Source organism: Pseudopipra pipra, chromosome 14, assembly GCF_036250125.1.
Source record: "Pseudopipra pipra isolate bDixPip1 chromosome 14, bDixPip1.hap1, whole genome shotgun sequence".
NCBI classification, from domain to species: domain Eukaryota; kingdom Metazoa; phylum Chordata; class Aves; order Passeriformes; family Pipridae; genus Pseudopipra; species Pseudopipra pipra.
Genome location: NC_087562.1, coordinates 6,406,681 through 6,415,676, shown reverse-complemented (window position 1 = coordinate 6,415,676; position 8,996 = coordinate 6,406,681). Strand labels below are relative to the sequence as shown.

Genomic DNA, 8,996 nt, shown 5'->3' with positions numbered 1-8,996 from the left:
TGGGGTGTGTTTTCTGGGTCTGATATCACACTTTTCTACACTGCTGTTTCTATGGAGAAAATAGCTCCAAAGACATGAATACAGACTTTGTGCCAGTGCTGCTTGTGTTTATAAGCAGGTTAATGATTTGATGATGTTTGTGTGCCACAACAGTCGGGCTGGGCTGTGTTTACATATATTTTAGGGAAGAGCTTGTTTACTCTCCAAAGGGAACAGACGTCTCTGCAGATGGATCCTGCCAATTTATCTCCTTTTTATTTTCTTGTTTAATTTCCAGTAGTAACATCAATTTTGTTTCCTGAACCCTGGGCAAGGAGCAATTCATTTATGGGCTATTTTATGCCCTTCTGTGTGCAAATGTTGTGTTTCTACAATTGTTCTCACTTCTTTCTGTTGGTACCATGGTCATCTGTGAATGTATTTAATGCTACTGGAGAAGGAAAGTGGCTTAAGGGGTTTTGAAATACAGAAACTGGACTGTAAAATGATGATGGAATATGTTAATAACACTAAAACAAAGTGCACCAGCGCTGGTTCTGTATATTTTTTTAAGTGTTACTCTTCTGAACAGAGTTACAGGTCAGTTCATGTGCTGTACTTTGTGGTTTAATGTGAGTTGGTGCTTCTTCATTGATGAGATTAATTTTTTATTTTGCTTCTTTCACTCTTTTTTTTGTGTGAGCGTGTGTTCTGAATGTCTTAATTTATTTTAGCCTTTCCCAACTGTGTTCTAGTAGCACATGTGCTACTGTAAAGCACATCCCTCTTGTCATACCCAATTAGAGCTCTGGGAAACAGCCAAGAGGCATCAAAGCAATCACAGGCTTAATAACATAAGTGAAACTTTGCACCTCCAAAATATTGCTGCAATTTCTCTTTAATACTGTAGTGCAAGATAAAGTTAATGTAAGATCTAAATTCATTGTTAATGAAGCCCAATATTATAATTGCTAAGGAAACAGATAACTTAGAAATAGGTAAGACTTTACTACATGACATGCACCATTCTTATAAGCAGTGGCATCTTGCCCAGCCACGGGAATATTCTTAAATAATGGCTTGGAACCCCTTTTGTGAACAAAATCATGATTCCAATAAATCTAATGAAATAGTCTCTTCCAAGGTATGTTTGCATAAGAACATTGGTTTGATTTAGAGTGGGGTTTGACATAGGGAAGCCAGAAAGGGGTTTTTGCTGTGAATCTATTTTGGGCCTTAATGGAGTAAATTATTCTTGCTGCAACCAGCTGAACAGTGGGGGCTGAATCTGATATCCACTGGTTCCTGGACAACTTTATTTTCTTCTATAATATCTTAGATTGTTAATTCCATCAGTCTCAGTGAAAGCTGGGTTTTGAAGCCATAGATGATTCTTTTTTATGAAAAATAATTCCCAAAGCTATTTGCATTGGAGAAATCAGTGGAGAACCTCGGGAAGGGTTTTGAATGAAAGACAAAAGGCAAACTGTCCATATGAAATATGAGAATATGGAATTTATTTCCCCCCTAGATTTATTTTCTTACCATTAACGAGTATAAATGTACATTTAATGTCTTGAAAAGGAATGTAATCGACCTGCTGGAGGAACTGGGAGCAATGTTGGCTCGGTGCAGTTGCATCTGTCATGCAGCAGGAATGCTTCCAGGGGAACCTGCTTTCCAGTCAGAGCTGTTTCAAATGGAAGTTATCAGCATATAATGTCAGATCAAATTCATCACAGGCAGGAGAAAAATAAAACATTGTGATCCAGGTGAAATTCAATCCAGTCTTTGATGGTTTTCAGATCTCTCTGGTGCTGTAGAATGGCAACACTAAATATCTCCCCAAGGAATGAATACTGAGTGTTCCACTTCTAGTGGAAGTTCAGATGCTCCTTCTAACTTCTCTTTCAGTTGATAAGATCCCATTTCCATGCTGTTCTTCCCCCAAGGAGCTCCAAGTGCTTCAAAAAGCCACCACTGGGCACCATCATCTCAGTTTTGCCGTGAACAAGGCCATGCATGGGTTGGGATTTTATCCAGTGGGACAGCACTAAGAGTTTTCCATCATGTCCTGATGTTCAGTGTGGCCACTCCTGCTCCCTCCAGAGCTGTCTGACAGAGGTCATTGTACAAATGAGCATAAGTTTTGTAGATCTCTGATGCTCTGCTTTCTAATGAAGTCCCATTCATTGAAATCCACTCCACAACACAAATACCAGGCTTTAGGAACACTTGAGGCTGTACAGTCATGGTTGGGCTTATTTAACCAGTTGTAACATGGTTAATGGTTGGCCACCTACCACTGATTTAAGTTTTACATTAAGTGCAGAAACACCTAATGTTTTAAATGCAAACAGTTTTTTCTAAATGGTTCACAGAAGATCTGCCTCTTCCTTTTTTGGCTAATTTTGAACTCTGAAGTTAAGGTTGCAGATACTACAAAGAAGCAGGAAACTACAGCAAAATCATATCTGTGTACAGGGAAAATGTGTTTTGGGGCATTTTTTGTTATGTGTGTTGCACAAAGCAGGGATTGGGTAAGTCAACAGCTCCTTGAGCTGAGGGTTTCCCAGACCAGCAGCCACAGAGTGGGGCAGAGATCCTTGCTGCCCTCTTGGAGCTGTGTTAGAAGTGCTCACAAAATAGAAGGTCCATCAAATGACTTACAACTGGGCTCCACATATACTGGGAATGATGGAAAATGACAAAATGTTGGCATTCCTGATCATAAATAATAACTAACCAGCATTAAATGTTGGCTGGCCTGTGTGGAACAAGGCACCTCTCTGTGCAATAAGAAATGTTTGGCCTGGTAAAGGTTATGAAGATATTCCTAAAGCTTAACATGCAGCAGGAGAAGGGAGTGTAATTTTTTGATGGGAATAGACCTTTCCATACCAATTCAGGACACGCTGTACATGTCAGTGATTACCAGGAGCTGTGCAAGGCACTGGTTTGGATGAAGAAAGTGGCTGAAGGCTTTAAAAGGGTCGTGATGGCACCAAGCAAGGCGATAACAAACGCAATCGGAAGCCCTGCCCCGAAGAGCTTGCACTCTCGGTCCTGCTGGGAAGAGCATGAACCCCAATCCCTTGTGCAAAGGTGGTGGGAATCCCCAAGGTGAGGATGCTGCTGCAGGCTGGGACCTGGTGCTCGAGTCACGGCCGGGACAGGGTGTGAGCGACGGGTCCGGCCGCGGGCAGGGGGGTGCTGTGCTTTGCCTCTGCAAAGAGAAAGGGCCCGTTTCACTGTCAGCAGGGTTTCCACGTTGCTCCCAGCTTCTCCTTCCACCTCTCCCTATAAAATCTCCTGCTTGGGCATCACTGTCTGAGGCAAGAGCTGTGCTACGGCGCTGGGTCCTGCGCTAGGGCCTAGTTTATAGTCTTCACTGCCTGTGCTTGTAGAAGGAGATGGAAGGGATGTTTCAGGAGATGCTGTGGGAGAGAAAAAAAAACAGAATTAATGTGGACTTGGATGCTGTTCAGTAGAGCAGAGCCCAAATGATGTCAGCAAACCATACTATGAACCAAGGAGCAGGAGTTTGGGGGATGGGGCAGGGGGATCCATCCCAAATTCAGGCATGTTCTGGCATATTCTTCCTTCCTGGTTTGTGAGGAGGCACAGGGTGGGCTGATAAGCACGTGCCAACTCTTCTCAGTATTTTGCACTTGGGAGATGCCTGCAACTGCTTTTCAATCCTTCCTCTCCTCAGAAGAGAGCTCAATCTGCAGGCCACTGTACAGCATTTCCAGAACACAGCATCTCCCTAACCTGGGCTGTAAGGTGGCTTAAAAAACACTAAATAAACACAACCTAAAATACATGATGTCAACATTTATATGGCAGAGAAACAAAATACACTACAAGAAACAAGAAACAAAAATACCCTATAAGAAACAAAAATACACTACCAGAGGTATATGATTGTAACTGGCAGAAGGAGACTGTGTGCAAGACATTGTGATTACATGACAGCAGTTGTTAAATTACAACTGCTGTTCTACTTTCTTTTTTTAACAGCATGGTCCTACAGTGGACAAATGCCTTAACCAACAGCCATAGCCTGGCAGCAGTGCCCAGGGTGGTTGAAGATAGTCTTGTATTCAGTTTGACAACAACCAGCTTTACACAGGGAACTCCTGCCACTAATAACTATGTGTCCTGTTTTGTGGCATTTCCCAGTGCTGCCCACGACCATAGAAACACACTGTCCCCAATCTTGATTTCTTTTTCTTTTTTTTTTTCTACCTTGTGATGTTTTAGTAACATCTCAAAATCTCTCCGGATCGTGCTGCCATGTGAAAATCCCAGTTTCTCTTTGGAAGCACGTAAAGGAGTCAGCCAGAGGGGCTGTGAACTTTTTCTCATATAAATAAACTTAAATATCTTTTCCTTAACTGTTTCTCCTGCCCAGCCCCTTCGTTGTGCTGACAATGTGAAGATGGACACCTACGGTCTGGAGCTGTGTGAATCACAGAGTTCATGTTGCTTTGGAGGACATGTCCTGGCAGCGGTTCCAGGTTGAGGTTGGGAGGTCCTGACTGGTACTGGACATCAACGGTGGTTCCTGCAGAGGAAGTGGGAAAAGACATCATTCTTTGCATAGTTACTGAGAAACCAGATGCTCTGGGCTAAATCTTCTTTATTGAGAGGATGTGGAAGACCTCTGTGGGTGAAGGTTAATGGCTCATCTTTGCTTCCTTCCTGCTCTGCTGCCCTCTTTACTCTCAGCCTCTCACTGTCTAGGAACAACCTCCTGGGATGTCTGGGCTTTCAACTAATATCCAGCCACATTGTTCTGTCTGTGTGTGTGTCCCAATTGCTGCTCTTATCAGGGTTCCCCATATAGTTATAACTTCTGCATGTTGCTAACAAAAAGTGTGTTGTCTTCTTGCAAACTGCCTCAGCTTGGTGGAAGGCCTAAAAGTCAAGTGCCCCACTGGTGACACACCACAGAGAGTACCCTTTGCTATAAAACTTTTCAGATTTTTAGAGCTAGACTGGAAAGAAAGGGCTCTGGGATTGGACTGGAGTAAGAGAGACCCATTTTCAAGCCACAATTCACGGAGTCATAGAATGGTTTGGGTTGGAAAGCCCTTAAAGATCATCTAGTTTCAACCCCCTGCCATGGGCACTAGATCAGGTTGCTCAGGGCCCAACCCAACCTGGCCTTGGACACTTCCAGGGATGGGGCAGCCACAGCTTCTCTGGGCAACCTGTTCCAGTGCCTCACCACCCTCACAGTAATTTATTCCTAATTTCAAATCTAAGCCTACTCTTAGTTTAAAACCATCCCTGTTCTCCCTACCCCACATCCTCCAGAAGACACAAGCCCAGGCACGAAGCCCTGTAAACAAAAGCTTTGAGATAATCCAGCTTTGGTGTCCTTCCTCAGCAGTGTTCGTACCTCCCAGCAGCATCTCCTGCAGCAGACTGTCGATCCTGGCTACTCCAAAGAGCTTCATGAACTGGACCTGCTCTATCATCTGCCAGGTGATGCTCTGCAGGGGGGGCAGCAGGAGGAGGATGTCGCTGAAGCGGCCCCGGGAGTCGTACTGGCGGTCGTTGATATAATCCTCGAGGTTCACCTGCACCTGGAAGCGCATGTTCTTCACCTTCCCAGGCTCACTCAGGCCTCTGCAGTCTGGGGAGGGGGAAAAGGAAGTTAATTGCTGGCCTGTGTAACCAGAGAAGCGTTGGCCTGTCAGTCAGGCTCTGCAGAGGGAAAAGGATGAGATGCAAGTGATCCTCTGACAGAGTCCAAGATAAGGTGATAGATTAGCCTTGGGATATCTCACGTGGAATAGGGAAGCAGTAAGGGGAATTTTAGGGGGAACAGTAATTTGAGGGGAAACAATAATTAGAGGAGACATGATAATTTGGGGAGACTTTGAAGGGAAACAGTAAGAAAATAGAAGCTTGATTGAAATGGACATCTCTGCCTACTGCCGTTAGTAAAGAGGAAAGATTCAGAAGTTAAATCATAATTATTCTTCCAACCAAACAACTGACAAGAGGGAAAAATGATACGAAGTTAAATTTTTTGGGGGCCCCAAATTTTCCCCTGAAAACTTTGAATTCCAACTACTACCACTAAATCCATGCAGTTTTAGTGCCTGTATATGTTGTAATTACACCTCATGCAGCAACAGGGTCTTGTCTCGCTCTCCTATCTTTGACCTGTGGTCAATCCTATTTTTCATGGGTCACTGGTCCAGCTTTGCTCAAGCAAGTAAATGTGACTTTGGGTAAGGATGAAGTGCTGGTATTTACAGCTTTCCACTGTTGTCTCTGCTGGTATCTAAAACTGAAATTTCTGGATCACTGCACCATTTTCTTCACTGTCTACAGAGAAACCACAGGCACCACGTTTTAGGGATCATAGTGCCAAGAGATGAGATAAAGTGGTTAACAAATGACTGTATGTCAGCATGCAGCTCTGAGGACGTGCCTGCTCGTTAGCATGAATGAACTTCACTTCTGTAGAGCTTCACAGAAGCTCCTTTCAGCTTTCCTTTCAGCTGAAATCTCAGCTCCTCACTGTCACATTGATCTTAAGCTGCACAGAGACACTGATCAGCTGAGAAGGTGATTTGTCAAACTCAATTTGCTAATACCACCCTCACTCTGTTCACTCTTTGGAGAGCTGAAGTTTGTGGTGTTTCTAAAACTCCTGGATCTTGGTTTTGAATCAGCAAACGCAGCAGAAAACAATAATTACTGGAAGATACTCTAATTTCTCCATGCTAATAGATGCCAAGGATAAAAGGGCATTGTTCTGGGCTTGGGGTTGTTCCCCTATCTCTTCTCTGAGCTCCAGGGCAATGCACACTGAAGGGACCCCAGTGCTGTAGCAAGAAGAGTTGTGTGTGTAGAAGCAGCAGTGCCTGGGGAGAGCCTGGGCTGAGACAGAACCCCCAGGCCTCTGGAATGAGCAAAGCTTCAAAACAAGCTGTTGTTTGCCTCTGTGTTTCCCTGTTCTCTGTCCTGTGTGGATCAGCCCTGCCCTGGGCCAGTGCTGGCTGCCAGCAACATCCATTAGCAGATTCCTGATATTTCTGGGTGCCCTGACCAGCCCAGCTCTCTGTGGTTTTTAATGGTGCTTTCTGGACCCTGATAGAGCTCCACTGCTGCTCTGCTGACTCACTTTGCTTATACATAATTCACTACAGGCATATATGTCCTTAATAGTCATCTCCTGCATTTCAGGCTGATGGGCTTTCCCAAAGCCAAGGTAGTGAAGCAGCCAAACTGCTCCAGGGCCTGCAGTCTTGCACATTAGCCTGGCTGGAGTTCTAACTTGCTGAACAGCAAAACACTCAGGAATAGGTCACTTCTGACTGCACTGCTGAGCACTGGCTGTTACAGCACAGGTAGGGTGAAACGCAGAGCTGCTGCCAAGGGGTTTTCCTGGTTATTGGAAGGCCCTCAACTCCTCTCCAAGCCCATCTTGGCAGTCAGGAGGAAGCTCACCTGGATCAAAGAAGATGATGGCTTTCAGGCAGGCGTACTCGTTGTCATCGATCTGGATGTCCCGCAAGGGCTTCACCAACTCGTCCAGGATTCTGGTGGCCACACGAGCGATTTCCAGTTCTGGGCAGTGCATTGGGATGATGAAATCATTCCCTGGGGAGACAAGAAAAAACTCACCATTAGATGTTGGCTCTAGGTCTGCAGACACGGTCTCAGCCTGCAGTTACCCCAAGGCCTGTTTGCCAGCTAGTCCAGGTGCCCATTTGCAGCAGATTTCCAGTCTGCAGCTTCCTGATCTGATCCCCAGTTGAGAAGCAAGCCATGGATCTCATTCTTTGGTCCTTAATTATCTCATTTGCACATGTCAGTGCATCCACACTGCACACAAAGCCTGCTCCATGTTCTGCTCTGCTTTATCCTCTCTTATATAGAGCACCTGTTTGTAAGCAGTGTTGCATCTTTATTTTTGGTGTGGGTTTTTTTTAAACAAATATATCCCTCCTTCTTTTCTTTAGGGTGTGGCTTTCAAGGTCACATTCTCATTTTTCCAAGAACAATCCCACCCGTGGTTTTGGTGACAGAGAGCTGCATGAAAAGGCAATACCTATGTGCACTATCATTTTTAATAGACCTTTCTGCTAAGTCTTTAAGGACTGATATCCAAATACCTCATTGCTTGTGTTTTAGCAATTTCAGTTACAAAAAAAGGCAACACAGTCTGAGATGCCAGTTAAATACTGAGGGGGTTCTCATCCACAATTTCAAAGCAGTAAGGGAAGATTTATAAAAAACCCATTGAATTTTCTTGCTGCTTTTTACGCTTCTCCAGACACTTCCCAAGCACTGAGTCTCATCCTGGGTGTGCAGACCATGCCCAGGAGAGGGGATTTCAGGTAGGCAGAATACTTGGCAATGACTTGGGGGAGTGAATTACAAAAGCAGGAGTGGATTTCACTACCTTACCTAACAACAGAAAATCAGTGTATGGTATGGACCGCTTGGCCACCCCGAGGAGCAAGTGCTCCCCTGCATGGGCTCTGAGCAAGGCAACCTGGAGAGGGCACAGAAGAAAGACATAATATTATATTTGAGAAGCAGGGAAAGGGGTGCTGAGATGTTGCTGTTTAATTAAGTCAAATTTGGTGTTTGCTTAGATATGTCAGATCTACAGATAAAGTACTATTAAGAGCTAGAAAATATCAGAATATGTTCACTTTGAGAAGTGCTACATTCACAGCAAACTAAATAAGAAGTTGTTTTCAGCTAAAAGAGCAAAGAGGGGCTTGAGTTAGTTGAGTTCTTAGGAAATAAACAGCTTTTAAATTCAACTGCCAGGTACCAGTAAAGGGAAAATCAGTCTTCTTTGATTGGGTCCTTTTGCAGACTGGACTGACCAACCCTATTATATTTAGGGGACTTTGCTACTCAAGTTATTTTTAATTGATCCTTTGGCCTTTATTACTCTTTCTCTCCTGTTAGTTTATCACTCTGCATAGGGTGATCTGTATGTTAATGTCAGATTCTCCTGTTGAAAGGTACAG

General features: G+C 44.2%; 1 protein-coding gene across 2 annotated transcripts in view; it reads right to left on the bottom strand.

Moving 5' to 3' along the window:
• Nucleotides 1–1,472: 1,472 nt before the first annotated feature.
• The window catches only part of LOC135422031 (hepatocyte nuclear factor 4-beta-like), a 37,332-nt gene continuing 29,808 nt past the window's right edge, over nt 1,473–8,996 (bottom strand). For both annotated transcript variants that reach the window (XM_064670975.1, XM_064670976.1), the window contains 5 exons: nt 8,419–8,506; nt 7,456–7,608; nt 5,390–5,626; nt 4,436–4,549; nt 1,473–3,416 (listed from right to left, as the gene is read on the bottom strand). In XM_064670975.1, the coding sequence (XP_064527045.1) occupies nt 3,280–3,416; nt 4,436–4,549; nt 5,390–5,626; nt 7,456–7,608; nt 8,419–8,506 (729 nt within the window). In that variant the 3' untranslated portion in view covers nt 1,473–3,279. The remainder of the gene's footprint in view (nt 3,417–4,435; nt 4,550–5,389; nt 5,627–7,455; nt 7,609–8,418; nt 8,507–8,996) is intronic.